The sequence below is a fragment of the Lipophrys pholis genome (assembly GCF_963383615.2).
Source record: "Lipophrys pholis genome assembly, chromosome: 10".
NCBI classification, from domain to species: Eukaryota; Metazoa; Chordata; class Actinopteri; order Blenniiformes; family Blenniidae; genus Lipophrys; species Lipophrys pholis.
In genome coordinates, this window is record NC_137640.1 from 24920495 (window position 1) to 24939685 (window position 19191).

General features: G+C 41.2%; 1 protein-coding gene across 5 annotated transcripts in view; it reads left to right on the forward strand.

The window, feature by feature from the left end:
• Window positions 1-992: 992 nt before the first annotated feature.
• evi5b (ecotropic viral integration site 5b) overlaps window positions 993-19191 on the forward strand; it is a 48948-nt gene continuing 30749 nt past the window's right edge. For 3 of the 5 annotated variants that reach the window (XM_080473699.1, XM_080473700.1, XM_080473702.1), the window contains exons 1-2: window positions 993-1290; window positions 16385-16662. In XM_080473699.1, coding sequence (XP_080329825.1) covers window positions 1207-1290; window positions 16385-16662 — 362 coding nt within the window. In that variant the 5' untranslated portion in view covers window positions 993-1206. Of the gene's footprint in view, window positions 1291-2347; window positions 2636-16384; window positions 16663-19191 lie in introns of those variants that run through there. The other 2 variants (XM_080473701.1, XM_080473703.1) reach the window with 1 other exon arrangement.

Below are 19191 nucleotides of genomic sequence, written 5' to 3' on the forward strand. Positions count from 1 at the left end.
ACAGTGTCCATAATGTGACAAGTGAGTGGTTGGTATTTATAACCTCATGTGTAGCTTCACAAGAGGTGTGTGGGAAGGTTTTCTATCGAGGTGGCCAACCCAGAAACTCAAACTAAAAACAAGCGGAGCACTGAATAGTCTGTTGAGTAATGCTACTTTATAAACCTGGGTTGGGATTATATTAAGCTGTTTGGATTGTGTGTACGTGTCTGTAATTACACCCTCAATACTGTATGAGAAGAGGCAACTAGTGTATGTTCTCCATCAACGTGTGTCTGTTACCAGAACCAAGATGATCTAGCAACAGACGTAAAGAACCAATTCAATCTGTCAGCAGACGTAAAGAACTAAGATGATCTGGCAAACAGGCACACGAGTGAACAGGGTTTAAATACTCAGGAGGGAGCCACACAGGTTGATTGAGACAATCGAGGCAGAGTGGTGAAGCTGACCGAAAGGACAAGCGAACAGCGACACAGATAAAGCAGGTGAGTAACAAAATATAACAGGAAATGACAAAAAGGTAAGAGACTTGGACTTTACACAGACTCCTATAGGGACCTGATGGCAAATCATCAATCATTTCTTGTTGTAATGTTTTTTTTTTTTTGTGTGTGTGTGTATGTTTGTATTTTCTTTTTAAAATCTTAGCTTCATTACTAAATGACGCGAGTTACTCCGCTCTTTGCTCATGAACTGCCTCAGTCCTGGGCGGTGCTGGATGACTGTGAGTTCAGTTGTTTATTGTTTGTTTGTTTTTCAGAATGTGTGACTGGCTGAGATGTGGTTGGTGTGGCAGTGCATCAGATCCAGTCACCATGGTGTTTCTGAGTGTAGACAGCAACGTCAGCTGCTCTTCAGCTGCTTCTATGAACAGAGGAGTGGCTACCAGGCCAACAAAAGACATGCGTCACCACTCTTATGAAAAACCTGAAAAGTTGGTTATAGTATGACGAGCTGGTATGTGAATAGAAGCAATCAGCTTTCTTACCTGGTTCCTTGATGTGGCTGTTCTATCGAGAGTTTCAACAGAAGCAGTACAAAGCTATACTGACGACAACTAGTCAAGTACTTGTTACTTTTTTACTACTTCTGTCAGTCCCATCATGGATTAGATTCACCAGTCTTGTTGTTTATGAAGGCTTGCACCAGCAGTTTTTTCCCTGAAGGAGTTTTCTGCTTGCAAATAAAGACGAAGTTTCTTAAATGAAAGGAGTTCCTGAAATCGAAGTGATTGAACCTTCAACCTTCTACAAAACAGATATTCTTCCACTCAGCGATGACGTTCAGGTAAGCTGTTTTTTAGATGAGACATTGATTAGAGAAACATGAACTTTTACCAGTAACTAGAATACAGGAGTCTTGTCTTTGACTTTAAGAATCTATATTGTGAGCAATAGCTGAACTAAATCTCTTAAGTGTTTATGACTTGTAACAAAGGAAAGTGATATCTTATTAGGTGGTGAGGCGGTCAGGATATTTTTCCTGTTACATCCTGTTTCCTGCATTCTTTAGTAGATTATGAGGTGAATTTCTGGTCCTAAATGAAATACATACTAGTAGTCAGATATGTTTACCTGCTATGTTAAATAACAACAATAAGTAAAATACCAAGACCATGAAGAAAAAAATGTATATTTTAGATAATTCTGCTCATTTTTTCACTGCTGACCTCACAAATACCTCAATGTTTTACTTCAATGAGCAGGATTAGAGAATCTCTCTGAAAATTCTGACCTATTTTGGTCAAAACTCAATTTTTTTTTCTCAGAATTGTAAGATTACATGAACACAAGAACACATACATACATACATACATACATACATACATACATACATACATACATACATACATACATACATACATACATACATACATACATACATACATACATACATAGTTTAGAAAAAGTTTAAAGACTGGTAGTTTAAGAAAGCACTTAAGGACTGGTAGTTATAAAAAGTTAAAGGGCTAAAGAAAATTAAAGGACTGGTACTTTAAAAACGTTAAAGGACTGGTAGTTCAATCAAGTTAAAGGACTGGTATTTTAAAATAGTTAAAGGACTTGTAATTAAAAAAAAAAAATTAAAGGACTAGTAGTTAAACAAGTAAAATGACTGGTAACTACCAGTCTACCAAAACTACCAAAAAAAAGTAAAAGGACTGCTCGTTTTAAAAAGTTAACTGACAGGATTCTGAAGAAAAGGTTAAAGAGTTCAAATTATTGCTAATGTACTTTCAGTGTGCGCGACCTAATTGTAATTAAATGCTTGTGGGTGCAGTGCCACATGTAGACACCAGATGGCGGTGCGGTCCCTCTTTTGCGCATGCTCCGTGGATGTAAACACTCGAGGCCGCCGGAGCTCTGCAGACATTTGTGTACACGTAACATACGGCTGGCTGCACGGGCTGGACCGACCGCGCACTCAATGGAGGCGAGCTAACTTAATGCTGGCTAGCGTTCAACTGGAGACACAGGCGGACTCCTCTCTCTGGATAACCTGTATTTATGCACATACGCGGTCAGAGACGTTGAGAAGCGAAGACTTTTCTCTCCCCAAGCTCGGCCGGAATACACTTTTCGTGCATGGGAAGGAATCGAGGTTCTCCCCGGCTGGTTAAAAACGCTTCAAGGTAAAAAAAAAAAAAAAAAAGAAAAGAAAAAAGGATGGGATCTTTTCGCCTCATTACGTCGGGCCCTGTCTATTTCCTGGAAAAGACCGCTAAGTCTTAATGAAGCGAGTGGCTCACTCGTGTCGATGTGTTTGGTTTGGAGACTGTCATAGTTAAACTTTTAAGCACTGTTAGCTTTTAGCTAAACACTTTACTGCTCAACTATGTAGAATCTAAGAGTCTGACTATCTGCTGGCATCAAAACAACACAGATTAAAGACATATACGAGTGTTTCATGGAGGTCGTAGTGTGATTGTGGTCTAGATTTATGATTTTTTATTTTTTGTGTGTGTGTGTGTGTGAGTGTAAGTTTTTCTAGACGACCTCAGGCTGTTGCATTTGATGCGAGATCTGCATTGGAGCCCACAACACCAGCGGCCCATACAAGGAGCAGGGACAGATGCTCGGCTCCTGTGTTTACCACATGTACAGTGTGCCGGAGGGGGTGAGACCGTGGTGTGTAGCCTAATCAGAGGATTTAAACCGCTCAGCCAAGGCTATCTGGAACTTCCAACTGCACACAAGTGACCTGCAAGTGGCCCCAGCTCTGTGAGCAACAAGTACCGACAAAGATATTTCCTGTGCTGTTGTTCGTTGGGTCCAGTGTTTGATCCCAACACGGTTTAAATAGCATCTGCAGTCAGTTGCTTCATCCCATCGAGCCGCCAGTGCTTTGAATTTCCCCTGTGTTTGAAATTAGAAGTTTAAATGGCATTTCTGTCTGTTTAAAGGGGTCATATAATGCAAAATTCACTTCCTAATGGTTTTTCAACAGTAATATGAGTCCCCATACCTGGGAATGACGCCCCAGAAGTGAAGAGCCTGTCATCGCCTGTGTTGCCACAGTTACCTTGAAAAAGTAATCCCATTACTGATTACTCGTTACCCCCTTTGAAAAGTAACTTAGTTAAATGACTGATGACTTGTTTTTGAAAGTAACTAAGTTGGATTACAAGTTACTTTCAGCAGCTGCCGACCACAACCCGCATTGTCTCAACATGAAAATGAAAAAAGTTCTGCTGATCACTGCCTGGACCCCTGCACCATGTTTATAATATTATATCCTTTGACCTTGATTCTTTGTTGTATTTATATCTGACTCAGGGTTTGATTATCAGATTTTTACAATTACTGTTTTGTATTTACCCCGGGATGTCGTTGTTGTCTGTTGATGCATTATTTATCTATTCATTTATTTGCACTGCCTGCTCTTAGCTACCATTTAATTGGGACAAAGATAAAGGAATTCATTTTTAAAGGGGTTATTTTATGCTAAATTGACTTTATAATGGTTTTCCCACAGTAATAATCGTCCCCATACCTGGAATGACGCCCCAGAAGTGAAGAAAGTCTGCCCTCTCTCTCATAAAGTGTGTTGCTCTAACCAGCCATTCAGAACTCTAACCCTATATAGTGTCATCAGGGGTTTAGCCAATCCCGGTCGAGGTAGGCCCTCCCTTTGACTCCCCCACAGTTAGGCAGCTCTGCTCTGGCACATGGCACCACGAGAGCACGTACTTCTTCCTCTTCCCAAGATGAGCATGTGTGGGCGGAGCCAGTCCAGCTCACACAGACACAGCAGATTCTGAATGCAGCTCCTATGATCCAATATTGAAATGGATGAAAAGCTGGATTTGGAGCAATACACTTTGAATACAAAAACATTGTAACCAATTAGACCATGTGAAAGTGTACAAAAGCTGTATAATATGACCCCTTTAATGCGCGCCAACACAAAGCAGCAGTACCCCCCCCCCCCCCCCCCCCCCAAGTTTCTATGTCAGTAATTTTTTTCTGACGGATGGTCATCATGTCAGGGAATACACTTGTCACTATAAAACTACAAAGTCCCAGGTGACTGGGAGTCATGTCACTCGGCTGCCATTGTTGTTGTTGTCCATCTACTCGCGCATGTGCTGAAGATCTATTAATCATTGCCATGTTGCACATGTGCAATCGCAGCATTTCCATAGTCTACACGGTGCTGCATTGTCAAGAAGTTCCACCTTAGGTGCCGTTTTCCAACTGTTGTCATGTAAACCGTCTCCCGAAATGCAATGAAAATTTGGCGTTTTGACTTAAAGTCGTCGTCGTGTAAACGGGGCCTAGTGAGGCCTCAAATCATGGGAAACAGTATACATGTAAAGTGTGTTTTCACTACTTCACCAGTCTTAAACATAAAGCAGTGTGACACTACGATCACACTGCTGACAAAGGAGGCTCAAATCAGACGTCCTTGCCCATGTGACCCGCATCCGATTGTTTTTATTACAATTTGAACAGCAAAAGTTGATTTATTTAAAACCAAATGCGGTCCTAATTTGGATAAGTGGCATCCACTAATTTTCACTGTAAACCTCAGTCTGAATAATGATCTTGCATTTCATTTAACTTTTAAGTCAGAGGCGGAGGCTGATGGACCACTCACCACATTTATGCATGACTGCAGTACAAATGGAATGAGCTTCTTTTATTTAAAAGAAACCAAAAGAAATAATTTTCTTTTGCTTCCCTTCACATTCATAATTTTGTTTGCTGCAATTTCACAACAACTTCGAAACTGATCCACATCAGCCTGTGTTGGTCCAGAAACAAGACAACCGCTCATATTTGGGTAAATAAGATTTGTTGACCAAATCATGCATTTATGGAGAAATGTGTTATTTTATCAAATCAAGATTAAAGCAGTACATGGAAGTAAATTGTTGTTAATGGATGAACAAACACATTGAAACTTTTTGAATTTCTCAGATGTTACCCCAATTGATAGAGATTTATTTACAGGCCCCGTTTACGCGACAACGTTTTACATGACAACATCTGATCCATTAAAACAAAAAGGAGTGTGTTTACACTGCAGCAACGGACACACCGATAACGATGTAGTTAGTATGCCGGGCCACCGGAGGGCGCTGTTGCTTGATTTTGTAATGAAACCACACAGACGTGTGCAGAAAACAAAACGCTATAAACATGAAGAAAATGGAGAGAACCCGCCATCCGAATGGATGTCCCTGCAGGAGGGAATAGCGACTGTGAAAAAATCTTTCCACCTTGGGAGCCGGTATAAAAACTTTGTGGATCCGCACACCGGTGTCGTGTAAACGGACTCCCCAAAAGTGAAGACATTTTTGGGGATACACTCGTGTAAAGGGGGCCGCAGTGTCCAGTGCCCTCAGCCGATTGCTGGTACACGTCTCTTGCTTCACTGGCTTCTGGCTGGATGACGGGCGGTGGTTCGATCGCCACGTCACCGTTCATTACACACACCTGATGTTTGCCTGGCTCAGTCAGGTGTCCAAAGTTAACATACTGCACAGCATGCCACCTTTGTTGTTGAGGCCGTCATGCTGCTGTTATGCAGAACTAATCATGAAATCTACATCGAAATGTTAGAACCTTAATATAAGACAACCCTATTTTTCAAAACTTGTTTGTAGGTTTAAAAAAAGCATGTTGTATTTTAGGACAAATGCAGCAATTACTTAAACGTAGTGTCCTGTGTGTGACATCAGGTGCACATTCACACTGGAATCGGATGGAAGTTGGGTTGAAGTTGTAACATAAACAACTGCAAAAGAAATTTGATCTCAGACAAAAAATGGGAACTGAGAATTGAGTTCTGCAGTGTGAGCACAGCGTGAATGTGCCTTTTACAGTCAGTTGCGTTCATGGCAATGGCCACAGAAGTGCCATAAATAGGAACTTACTTTAGCATCAGCAGCAATTTCAGGTTCAGTGTTTGTGCCGAGGGAAAACTGGCTTGTGGACAGAGATGTGGGGCTGAACTGTCACCTTTGCGATTTGAAGTCAAATGACCTGAGTTTCAGCCACGTCATAGTTGGTGTTGTCATGAATCATTGAGGCCTACAGATAATGCTGAAATTACGATGGTATTCCTTTACTGATGCATTACGACTCCTCTTGTATTTAAAGGTACCCTTAAGGTTTCATTGCATTCAGGGCATGCCAGGTGTGAGACCATGTATTAGTTCAGCCCAGGCGAATATCTCTGAAAGTAGAGATGGGCGATACATCGAATATACTTTATGTATCACGGCTTGTTCTCTGTGCGATATAGAATATGGCTGTATCATGGATATTTGAGTATCACACTATAGCTTTTAGCCGCAGGTATTCAATTGCTGGCATCAGCCGGCGGGCTCTCGTAGACAACATGAGCCCTCCTACAGACATGCCGTACTCTCGCAAGAGCTACGTCATACACCTTAGCTTAGCAGAGTACCTGCGTTGTATACTCAAGTGCTGAGAAAACAATGAATAGAGAAATGACAATTTCATGATGGTGCTGTTTAATAAATACTGCTTTGGCAAAATTCACTTTGTGATTTCCCCAATATTGCGTCTAAGTCAAATATTTGCATATATTAATGTAGTGTGAACAACAATGTTTTAATGTAGACATAGAATCATCACACTAGTGTGTTTGCATGCATCAAAAGTGTTGATTTCAAACTAAGGCAAAATATCGAGATACATATTGTGTATCGTGATATGGCCTAAGAATGTCGAGAAATTGAAAAAAGGCCATATCACCCAGCCCTATCTGAAAGCATATATGATAGGGTGACGAGCTGCGCCATGGTTCTTGAACAAAGCTTAGCCACAATTTTCAACGTCACACCCTGAGGTACTCCAAATCGTCAGGGTCGTCATCGCGCAGTGTCCTCAGCAATAAAATTCATGGTCTGACCAATAGGATGGAGCCGTTACTTGTCAGTCAAGCAGGTGGTCCCAACCGGGTCCATGAAGCACTTTGGTTTGAAGTCACATGACCACGAAAAGTGACTTCAGAGTAATGTTTGTAATGATACCATCAGACAAAATTACAATTTCAACTTTGTTTTTCGATACCAGAACTTAGAATTTTTCACACCAGGAACAACAGGGGTATCATTGATATTATCAACAATGGCTTCTTTGGTCACTGGTCTGGCTTTGCTCTTCAGTATATACAATAATCACAGTCATCCTTAAAGTCATGAATACACAAGTCAGATGTCATATTTACAATTCAGATTTGATGATAGTGCTACGTCACATTGTTAAGTGGCATTATACTTGGACCATGTTGGTCATTATTAGCTGGATTAATGCAAAAAAAAGTGGTTTCATTTCTAAGACATGTATTGAACTGGACTTTCCATCCTTATAGCCATCTTCTTTCTTGCTTAGTCTGTATAGGGTCGCGGTGGCAGTATAGAGAGCAATGAAACTCAAACATCACTGACCCCACAACTTCCTCCTGCTCTTCTGTGTGGGGGGGGGACCCCAATTCGATTATACCCAGTCAGAAGTGTAGTGGTGGAGGGTGTGTGTACGTAGATTATGCCACCTAATATTAATGAATTATTAGATGACAGTACCACATATATATATACACACACACAAACTATTTGTTTTTTGTCTATGCATGATTTTCTGTGGGGAGGGTTTGTTGTGAAACATCTGTGGGCCTTTGTAACTGCACATAAAGGAATGGCTTAATGGCAGGACCTGAGCTGAGAGCTTAGAAAGAGAAGTAGCCCAGGGAAAATCATACAGCTGTCACTAATGTGGACAGTCGTGATTACAACATACGTGAACAGGAATGTGTCGTACTTGGTGTCGTAGCCTCGTACAGGCTGACGCCAACACATTTCTATTCTTTCTTTACTATAAGCTCAGTTTTTGTAAGGTTGGAAACTCTCATTATGCAGTTTCAAGCTGATGAAGAAGAGCCTTGGGCCAGACTAGTGAAATGCTGATTGTACAACCTCATGAATGTGAGCTTTTCTCAGCGTGTGAGCTGAAAGGCCTTTCCACCTCAGAGTGTGTGTAAGCAGTGTTTTACCACACTTTCTCATAGCTCATATAGGGGCATTGAAGCCCGGAAGGTGATTATCATTTTAGCAGAGGGACCAGATAAGTGTTATATATTCAACAAATTAATGAAGAGCTATTGTAAAAGATGAAACATCCTATGAAAGTCTACGTGGGGGAGTTTGTGTCTGGTCTCAGATCTGTTGGGTGCTGTGAAGACAAAGGAAATGCTTCTTGAATCTGCCTTCAGTCTTTCTCAGTTCCCCAAATGCCTTGAAGTTGCTTTGCTGGAGCTTTTTTTTTTTTGCATTCCTGTGTACTTCATTAGCTATGCGCGCTGCATCTCTGGGCCCCTTTAAGTTCTTTGGCCAATCAAAGCAGCAACAATCTCTCTGTCCAGGATTATAGAGGGAAGCATTGCCACATTTGTCTCGATCCAGCAGAAGGAATCAATGGGCCACCTGGATGCTGGCATCTGTCACATTATGTCTGGAGATGACTAGACTGTATATTTACTCACTCCAAAGATGTGCTACTTGGGTAATAATCACATCTCATTCCACTCAAAAGGGATATGATCTGGGGTTTTTTTATGATTACAATAGTCACGACACAAACTGTTGACATAATACAGATTCAGAAGATCACAGTATTTTTAAAAGAGAAGCAAAGAATTTAATCAACATCTGTCAGTTCTTTTGTTTTGCTTTTTGCTGTTTTGTTGTTTTTGAGGTATTTTCGTCCTTTATAAAGTCCAGAGTTCATTACTTCAGCATTCTTTTCATCTGTTGCTTTCGTGAACCTACCGCATTCTGCTGCATGTTAACTTGTCTCACCAAGTTAGATGAGTTGAAGCTCCCATGTTACCACCTTGAGATGCTTGTATTGCAGCTATTACAAGAAGCCTTTTGGACTGTTGACTCTCTTTCTGAGTGTAAACAAATCAGCCAAGCTTGTCTGGTCAATTTGCCAATGATATGACACTGCTGGTTTACATAGGACACTCTTGAATCAGTTTGCATATTACTATTGTTGATTGTGATTACTTTTAGGGCAATTTATATGGGTCAATTGAATTTCAGGTTTTCATCAACAAGTGAACTTTGTGAGTCCTGATATGTTCACATTGTCCTGAGTAATGTGAAAATAGTTAGATACTGGGCAGTGTATAACCAAAAAAAGATAACATTGCTCAAATATATGTGTAAACACCAGGGATGCACCAATACCAGTATCGGGTCCAATACTGCACTGAGTTCCTGTACTTAAAGAGTAAAAGATCCCCGATACAGCCCAGCGAGTATCGCATGACATCATCCGTCAGCAACGTCGCCCACAAGTAACCAAGAGAGCACGAGTGATGTCAGCTGTTTGGACATTCCTTAATATTAATGAGAATGACAAAAGTAAGACAACCTGTAAATTCTGTTCTGCCAAAATATCAAGAGGAGAAAGCTCGTTGTTACAACATGAGCAACTTAATCACCAGAAGCAGTTTGACTTGCAGAGTGTAGCACGATGTCGCTTTAACCGCTAGGCCGTAAGGCTGTTGGAGGTGGGTGCAGGTGGTGTTTCGCAGCGACGCATAGCCTTCGTATACGGTTTGCATATGGAGTATGAATTAGGCATTATGGCATTTAATAAGTACTTCTATCGGTACTCTGCATCAGCAAGTAGCTAAAGGTTAGAGCTCGTACTTGAACTCATCCTTTAAAGAAGTGGTATCATTGCATCCCTATCAAACACACCAGTGGAGTACTTGTGCAGACTTTATTTTAACACAGATGAGTGTTGCTCATTGTTGGTTAGTGTTTAGTGTATTTGCTCACCATGTGTTGATTTTAAAGCAGGCAGCCTGTAGATGTGCTGGACCCGTTTGTTTAGCTGCACCGTCACGGTGTTGATGAATGTCCATAAATATCACACGGCACACTCGATGACGGATCAAGAGTATGTTGTTGTGATGACGGTAAAGCTGTTAGAGCAACTTCCTTTTTTCTTTCTCTGCCAGAGTAAATAGGCCTCTGAGTCCTCTTATGAATAGTATATTCAGTATCTGTTTTAACAAAGAAAATAGGTCATCTTTTATTGATTTTGTATTAGGGAACATGTTTTTCTTGTGTACACATGCTACTGCCTCATTGAGGCTTCAAATTGCTGATGACTTTGAGTTCAGGTCATAGGTCCCTCGTGAAACCCTTTACATTCCTTCTCATTCATATTTGATCTGAATTATTTTCTTGTGAAAATTTCACATTTATAGGACAAAAGTATCTAATCATTATTTCAATGTCTGAACACGTCATAACGTTCTGTAGTAGATGTAGCATCATTTCAAGTTGTGTACTTTTTTTAATTGGCTTTTAAATTATACAGTTTGTAGAGATGTCATTAATATTATTATTATATAGTTTGGGGAAAAGGTTGTTGCGTTTGAAAACATCCATCCATTTTCGTTCCTGCTTATTTGTTGTGGTGTCACGGTGGCAGTATAGAGAGCACTGAAGCCTCGACATCATTGTCCCCTGCAACTTCCTCCAGCTCCTCTAGGGGGACCCCAAGTCGGTCCCAGACCAAATTAGAGATATAATCTCTCCCTTGCATCGTTCTTGCGTTTTCATTTCAGAAATGTTTTGTTTACACTGCAGCATTTTGAAAATGATGTCTAATCCTACGGAAATGGACCATGCAATGCGATGCAATTTTCATGTTGAGCCACGAGTCGGTGCTGGTGTTTGTTTTTGTAATGAAACCACACACAACAATACGCTAAACATTAACAATGGGAGTACACGATCATTCGTATGGACAGACGACAAAGTTGGACTGCCATTCTGGGTGACTCAACTATAAAACTGCCAAGTCCCAGGACAATATGAATTCAGGACACTCTGGAGGGAAACATTGTTGTTATTGTCCATCTGCCCGTGCATGTGCAGAAGAACTATTTACTATTGCTGAGGTGCGCCATGCGCCTGAGGGCCTGTCCACACGAGTACGCCGTTTCATGCAAGCGCATTGTATTTGGCCGATCATCCATATAGCGCAGCGTTTTAGGAGACTGAAAACAGGTTCCAGAGTGGGGGAAAGCCCCCTAATGTACTCCATCGGAATTTGTTTTGAGAATGACGGGAAGAAAACAAAGATCATTTTGGTTCGTGTGGACAGGGCCTGAGTTGGAGCGTTTTCAAATAGATCCGCTTTCCCCCCATTTCCATGGAGACAGAGGCTTTTTGATAAGTTCCACGTTTCTTAAAAGGTTGCATTTTCAGTGGCTCTGACCACCGCTGTCCTGTAAACACACCCAAAATTCCACAAATGTTTTGCATTTTCACCTAAAGATATTGTCTCGTAAACAGGCCCCAAGTCTGAATCGGTGCCACTTATGTTTTTATTCTCCTCCTCCCTACTTCTTCTCTCCTCCTCCTTCATGTATCTGATCACCTTAAGCTCTCTTTCTTGCAGAGGAATGACTCATCAGTTTTGATTTTTCCTGTACAGTACTTGAAACGATTGGTTTCCTGCCTGCTGGCAGTATCCAGACTTCCTGTCAGGGTGAAACTGAAGGCAAGTGTGCCTTCTCAGGTGCGAGGGGGAATCTCCTCATGCTGACTACAGTCATGCACTTCCTGCTGTACTCTGATTCAGCAGGAGACGTAAAGAAGGCCTGTCTCTTCTGGAGCACTTTGACCCTTCCCGAGTGTGTGATCAGCATATGATAGACGTGTCTCGCTTCGTTGGTTAAAGGCCCAGAAGAGCAGAAAAACCTTTAAAGAAAAGGATATGCGTTATGGAGAGTTAATTTCATGAGCACAAATTTTACTTTGTCATAGAAAGTAAGTGAAAACTACGGAGATTGGATCGTTTTGACTAGCAGGTAAGAATGTACACAAGAGACGGTACAGTCACTTTTCATGGCGTTACAGTGGAGCAGTCATGTTTACGATGGCTCATTTCTTAACTGTTCTTGCTGTTGTCAGCTGTTTCTCATATTATTCTGTCGTGGTTTGATTCAGTGTCGTGTCCTGGTGTGTTGCACATTCAAATATCGTCCACTGTCAAACGTGAGCGTCAGTTATGACCAAGAACAAGCATAGTTGTGTTGAATAGAACTGATCCTGGGCGTATGGATTTATTAACATGTTTGATTGATTGTTTAAAGGAACAGTGTGATTGCTGCGTTATTGCTGACCATTTGAGGAAATGTGAATATTGTATGAGAAGCAGGCCTCAGTCTTCTTATAAATCAAGTGTGGTGTAGTTCAAGTGATTCAGAAGAATAAGTAGCACAATAAGTTCAAATGTAGTGTTGCTTTGAAATTGGTTGTATTTTCTGGAGGCATGTAAGGATACACTAAACCCACGATCTGATTTGAATCCGTATTTTGAAGAAAACTAGATTGAAGTCGAAATGTAGATTATTATTTTATTTCAATTCTTTAGCAGGTTGTTTTAGATATTGCATTTTATTTTCAATTATTTCCTTGCAAAAATGAAACTGAAAGTATTATTATTATTATTATTATTATTATTATTATTATTATTCAAGTCCAGCCCTACAAAACAAAATGAGTGATATACACAAAACAGCAAATGATTGAAGTACCGGGACACTTCCCCAGTAGTGTTTTTGTTCAGCTTCAAGGTGACTCATGTTTACCTTCTCCCACTTCCTTTGTGCCGGTGGGAAAGCTCATCTTCACTCTGGTGCAGACCAAATAGGTGAACTCTGGTCCAAGGTTTGTCTCGGTTCACTTGTAACTGTCCAGAGGACCAAAGTAGAGAAAACGAGCTGTGTAACCACAGCGGATGATCAGAGTCTCTAGCTCTCCACCGTCTTCTTTGTTTGTGTACAGTACAACATGTTGGATAGCTCGCTGCCTCACCTGCTGCGGCAGCTTGTTGTGAGGAAGCTATAAGGTTTGAATACTAAAGTAAAAATGGAAATCTCAGAGCAGCATTTGTTTTTGTCTTGGGCAATCAAGCTGGATTTGTTTTGTATCTACTGGTGAATGTTGTAGCTTTGAACTAAAGATGAGTACATTCTCATATGTATTCCAACCTTTCACATTTGGTGTTTCTTCACTTTATAGTATGTTGTGAGTTTTTTGTCTTCATTTTGTGTACAATGCATTCAGTTAAAAATAAAAAAACCGGGTTTGTTCATAATTTAGTATGTCGATTGTAACTTGAGCCCGGGTTGGCCATTAATGTAAAATCGGCCAATTATTGATATGAGCCGATATGATGCAGACCACTGTTTATTTGCACTTCAGCAAATGTCCTCTTAAACAAAGTTAAAAAAAAGAATTGCATGTTTGCTGTTTTTGGAGCAATTTTCCTCTTAACGTCCAAATCAGGAGATCTTTATTACTATTTTTGATTTTACATTTACTTTATTTTGGACTCTACTAAAGCATACACAGAAAATAATTCCTTAATGTTACTAATATAGATGTACAATGAATGTAAAATGGCTAAATGACTGAATTTTGAACCTGATAGAAAAGTGCAATTAGCCGTGTTTAACTGACAGTAGTGCAAATAACTATTCTAAAATGTTAATCAATTACATTCTTAGAAAATATTAAGTATTTTAGTAAGATAAGTATTAATTTTAAATCTCAACTATTTTCGTTTCATCATGATATGTAAACACACGCACACACGTGTTTCACCCTGTTCCAACAGGTTTTGTTTTTTTAAATATTGAGGTTTAAACCAAACCGTGAGTCAAAACCGGAGTTGAACTTACCTGTGGGGTTACAGATGGACTGTTACACCCTCAGTTCCAGCTTATATTTTTGTCAGCTTGCAGGAACATGTCCAGTTTCCCCTCAGGCAGGCGTATCAGTCACCTAGATTCTCAGAAGTTGGCTTTTCTCTCACTGCGACAGAGATTTGTCTGGATTCTTTTTCTTATTATTTCACTAAGTAGGGCTGTGATAGGGCTCAGTGATTATAATCATAATATTAAAGGGCCAGGGGATGGCCAGACAAAGGTGAGCCTAAGAGTCTAGGCTACAGATTTCCACGTTCTCTCAAAAATGCTAAATGCTACGTTGCACTATAGCTTTATGATACAGCTGTCTGTGTTTGGCCAAAACCAAACAGGCCTGTTTGCGCTCACACTTTAGATGTCTAGTAGTGTCATGATGCTCAAAGTAATCCCCTGCCAAAAAGCTTTAAAGCCCATCCGTTGGGAAATGAACTAAATAGGATGACTAGGATTTCATAGTACACAAAATAATTACTGAAAATCTGGATTTTTCCAAATTTAAGCACCAGCATGACCTCAGAAACATAAAAAGGCCCGTTTGCCTGCAAGCAAACGTGCTTGCAGGCAGACACCACAAACATCACACAATCCTTTAAATTGAAAATGTACCCGTTACATTTACTTTGATGTCTTGGTTCACGTAGTGCTGTGTAAACATTTTAGGTGTAGGCAGGGTGCCACCAAATATGAAGCCAAGAGAATCTTTTAAAAAGACCTATGGCCACCATGGCAAACAGACCAAGACCCACTCCTCCTGGGTACCCGGCACCAGTTGTGTAGTTGTCCCTGTAGAAATGTAAGACAACTCTGTTTAGTGAAAATGTGTCCCTAGGATTTGCTCATTGCCACATAATTTCAGTATCATTTATCAGTTAGCAATATTTGCCTTGTCAGGACCTACTACGCCTCTGATTGGCTCACCAGCCCTCATGCCGCACGTTAAACATGGACATTAACCAATCAAATCAGTGAATGTAGCGAGTATCAGCCAATGAACCTTTGGCTAAGCCAAACCCACGCACCTTACGCACCTTAATCCACAGGAGATATTTGTCCATTTTCTTATTGGGTTTTGAAAATGGGATGAAGAAAAATCCCGTTGTTTATCCTTTCTGGATACCTCGTATCGCTGTTGCATGTGCCCCAGGCAGATTCTTTGACCAGTTTTGCATCTCAAATTGTCCAGAAACTAACAAAATTGTCACCAGCTCAAATGGTTCTCTACGGAGCTGAGAAAGATTGCCCGAATCCGGGCGCTTGGTAGATGAATGCTATTGGTTTGTTTGCGTTCAGGGGCGGGGTTTAGCCAAAGGTCAGTTAGAGACAGAGCATCGTGGGTCATGGCTGCATCATCATCATCATCATCATCATCCTCATCCGAGGGAAGAAATAGGCAGGTTAGCTCGGGGGGGGGGGGGGGGGGGTGGATTTGGAAGTGGGTGTACGAATTGCTGACCGAACACCCTTGACTACACCACTGCCCCGCACCCCACCAGTCGAGGGGTCCCTAGAGCACTCCAATACAACGCAGTGCAGACATGAAGCACGGAACCCATCAATCCGTGATGTGGTCCAGACCTTTGCTTACCCACTTTCTAATAAATAAAACGGATATATGAATCCCTGTCATGGCCAAAAGTGGGTAAGAGACTATTGCATTAAAACCGATGTATTGTCTCCACAGGAGTTGTTACTTGTAAATGAAAGGAACCGTCCCTCAATGACGCTCTTGTTTTGGGCTTGACTCAATTCTCATTACCTGGAATACAAGCTAGTCATTTAAGGTATTGATTGAAGCATAAGAAGGGGACAGATTAATTTGGCAGTGCTGACTGTAAACCAAGCAGCTGCTTCGATCCGTAAGATCCTGCCTGCTGCCGTGCCTCTAACAATTCTGACATTGTAGCAGTAGAGGTTCCTGCGTTGTATTGATGTTTCTGCGGAAACAACGTGCTCTCGTAAATAATTTATTACCTTTGACTGTTAATGTTGGTCAGTGTGGGCGAGATGTTAAAAAGCTGTCTGTGCAAGTGAGGAAGGAAAGAGTTGTTAAAAAAGCGTTCAAGCGCTTATACTCCAATCTGAATCTCCCGTTTCTGTCCTACAGGTGGCGACAGACAAAGTTGCTGGAAAGCTGAGTTCTACTCTCTCATGGGTGAAGAACTCAGTGTCCCACACGGTCAGTCAGATGGCTAGCCAGGTGGCCACGCCCACGTCCCTGCAGACCACGCCCACGTCCCTGCAGACCACGCCCACGCCCCTGCAGACCACCACGACTACTTCCTCCTCCACGTCTCTGTCCTCATCTGCCCTAACGCCGACCTCGCCGGCACTGCTCAGCCCAGATGACGTGGAGCTGCTCGCCAAGCTGGAGGAACAGAATAGGTGAGCAGCTTTTCTGAGGGGCGTCTCAGAGCGGTATGTCCATGTCTGAGGACAACCGTCTTCACAACAAGGTTTCTCATGTGAAAACACATTGGGTTTTTTCTGAAACGAAGCAAAAACGAGGCGCTTTCACTTGAAACATTGTAAATGGGGCCTGAGCAGTTTGGGATTTGTGTGTTAGTAGATTCTCAGACACAAAGACATTGTAAAGAATTCTCAGAACAGTTCTGGTTATTTAGAGCGAGGCAATTAGAAGTAGTGAATGATGGTTTTTACAAGGAACCACTGAACTGTCATGTGCCTTGTGTGTTTAAAATACTTAATGATAAATTGTTCCCCATATTGACTTATTTTGAAACATTTTTCCCTAATTTTAGACTAGTTAAGTTGCCTTACAGTCGACTGAGGAAGTATTCGCCACTAACGTCTTAAATCACCAGTCGTAGGAACGCATCAATTACTATTACTTACTGCGATTCCATATTTCTTACTTTTGATGGAATTGACGTTGCCCTCTCAATGTGGAAATCCATTTGACCATGGTACACTAGATTTTTTACTTTCTAGTTTCCTGACTTATTGTACTGCAGAATAAAATGTAGTCACTTTACACGGTATGAGGACATGTGGTGTATTCCTCTTGGCTCCAACACATTGATGTGACTTTAAACAGAGGGAAGTTTTACTAACGAACAGTGTTGCCACGGTTACCTTGAAAAAGTAATCAGAATACTGATGACTAGTTACTCATTTAAAATGTAACTTCCTGCCAATATGTCTTTGTAACATCTCAGCAGTTGTGATATTGTTGCAATGATTCAATGATGATGTTCTGTTGGCTCCTATTCTTTTGCGTTCTTTGAACGCAACGTCAGAGCGAGTTGGCCTTCGATTGGCTGAGAGTGGAGAAGGGGGGCGGGGTGCGTGCGTGCGTGCGTGCGTGCGTGCGTAGCAGCTTTAATAACCTCGTCTTCCATTTTTCATTTCTTTTCATAAATTACGAGTAAGATCTTCAGTACTTTCACACAAACCATGAATATAATGGAGTCAAATTGTGACCATTCAACATAAACCCAACATGATATGTACAATAGACAGACCAGACAAACACGGAGGGCCGTGTGTTTCCACTGCTTTCTGAAATTTGTTTACAACCAGCTGTGATGGAGTTTCAGCTCTCATACCAAAAGGTGGAAGGCTCCTTCTTCACCTTTTAAACTTTGATGTACCCACAGTCTCTCCCTTTTTTTCCATCAGAAGGAATGGAAGATGAAGCCTTGTTTTTTTGCAGAGAAGTGAGATTCCACAAGTTTCTTTGACCCCCTGAAACATTTTCACATTGCCAGCAGTACAGAGAGCTCGGGTCAAAGCCTTTCTTTGCACTTTCGAGTCATTACTGTCTTACTTTCGCAGTGTGTAAAGACCATTCAAAGAAACTTTAAAAGTTATACTCAACATCTGCAGCCTGTAATCAACACATGTGCCACGTTTACCTGGTTACAAGTTGTTCCCCTAAGTACTTTGTGCAGCTCCTGGAACTGTAGGACCGTTTCCTTTTCTGCTTCATCACTTCTCATTTTAATATATACGTAAGGGCTTTTGATATCTACCCCACACATATTTTAGTGGCTTCTATGCGGAACAGTTCCACAGAGTATGAGGTATTTACTTAACTCGGTGTATTCACCACTGATTTGTTGATAGTTGCAAAAGTCATTTGACCAGATATCAACTTGGGTTTGGCTCAAGGTCTGTTGATGCTCGTCGGCATTTTCCTTCCTCGTGTTTGATCGTATGCGATACTCTCCTGAAAGGAGTCACAATACAGAGTGTTGGCCGATAATACGGTGTTAACGTATGTACAAACTATTCATATCCATGTCAATTCACACACTTAATTTGCGTGACGGATGCTTCATATCATAACACAACAACATAGTATTTATTGTGTTATACAGAGGAAGGTTTCACCTCATAACGTGATGACTTATATTGTTATAATGAGAGACTTTGGTTTGAATGAGCAAACAGTGTGGACCTAAAGTAATTTTTAATTAGTTACAGCGATATCGTATTCCCCAGGAAAATATAGAGACGGTTTAATGCTATCAAAATGTGGAAACTGCCCAAATCTAATACAGAGGTCATCTGACTGCAGGAGCCTTTTGAGGTCATTTTATCTCGGAACTTGTTCATGAGTCAGTTGGTGCTCGGTCCAGCGGCGGGATCTCATCCAAGGCTAGTAGATCGTGGAGTAGTTTGACTACAATCTCAGTCGGTAGTGGGACCTCTATGCCCTCCGGTATGCCCAGTTTACGATTTCTTTTCCCCGCATTTTGCTCGTCAGGTCTTGTTATCCAGATGTGTCACCCTGCTTAACAGTGAGCTGGCATTAGCTTCCAGCTCGCTAATGCTGCTACTGTGTACCGTAGTGCTGCTCTCTAACTCTATAATAGTAGTACGGTGCGAGTTAAGTTTGTTCATTATCCTATCAATAGACTCTTTAATCTCTTCTTTAACTGAAGATAT